The sequence below is a fragment of the Triticum aestivum genome, chromosome 6B (assembly GCF_018294505.1).
Source record: "Triticum aestivum cultivar Chinese Spring chromosome 6B, IWGSC CS RefSeq v2.1, whole genome shotgun sequence".
Lineage (NCBI taxonomy): Eukaryota > Viridiplantae > Streptophyta > Magnoliopsida > Poales > Poaceae > Triticum > Triticum aestivum.
The window spans coordinates 719,520,470-719,521,318 of NC_057810.1; the positions used below are offsets into that span (position 1 = coordinate 719,520,470).

Genomic DNA, 849 nt, shown 5'->3' on the forward strand with positions numbered 1-849 from the left:
GGCCGCGGTGGAAGACCTCGCGGTCCTTGCCGGTGGTCTTCCAGTAGCCGCGCGGGGTGGCGCGGTTGGTGCGGTTGCCGGGGCCCCCGCGGCCGCCGGCGCCGGCGCCGGCCACCTTGCGGTCGAGGCGCGCGAAGAAGTACCACTGCGCGTCGCGGCTGCGGATGCGCGAGAGCGGCGGCAGGTCCCAGGGCTCGAGCCGGTAGAGGTCGACCTCGGCGATGGCGTCGATCCGGAGGCGGCGGCCGAGGACCCTGCGGCGCAGGTAGTAGGAGACGAGCTCCTCGTCCGTCGGGTGGAAGCGGAAGCCCGGCGCCATCGGCACCTCCTCCGCCGCCGCGGGCGGAGACGACGAGCTCATCGGGTCCGGCGGGCGTTCGATCGCTGGATCTAGGGCTCGGGGCTGTCGGCGGGGCTGGGATCTGCGTGGGGTGCGGGGACTTTGTTGGTCTAGGGTTTGGTTGGGTGGGGAACCGGAGGAGGAAGATTGGAAGAAGGCGTGGGAGGGGAGGCGTGGAAGAAAAGGGCACGCGCAAAGGGTTTTGTTCTAGAAGGCTCTTTCTTCCTCTCTCTCTCTCTCTCTTTTTTTCTTCATGTGTTGTGGTTTAATTGGGTCATTATATTGCTTTCAACTTGAATACAACTTCTCTACTATCCTCTTTTAGTAGGGATGTTTCATTTCTCTTTTCTATATCTATTTCTTTTCTTATATTATGTTATGTTAAACAAATGGCAGCAGCGTTCATTTTCCTGCCTGAATGCACTTTGGCCATCCTTCGTCCGCTCCGCCTCCTTTGTTTGCCTCTCCCACGGAACCTGTATCCGGTTTCTTATTTTCTACCGGATTAG

At 60.0% G+C, this 849-nt stretch overlaps 1 protein-coding gene across 1 annotated transcript in view; it reads right to left on the bottom strand.

Moving 5' to 3' along the window:
• The window catches only part of LOC123139995 (NAC domain-containing protein 78), a gene marked incomplete in the record, with an annotated part of 4,383 nt that extends 3,864 nt beyond the window's left edge, over nucleotides 1-519 (bottom strand). The window contains 1 exon segment of the mRNA XM_044559728.1: nucleotides 1-519. Within this exon segment, the coding sequence (XP_044415663.1) occupies nucleotides 1-361 (361 nt within the window).
• Between the last annotated feature and the right edge of the window lie 330 nt (nucleotides 520-849).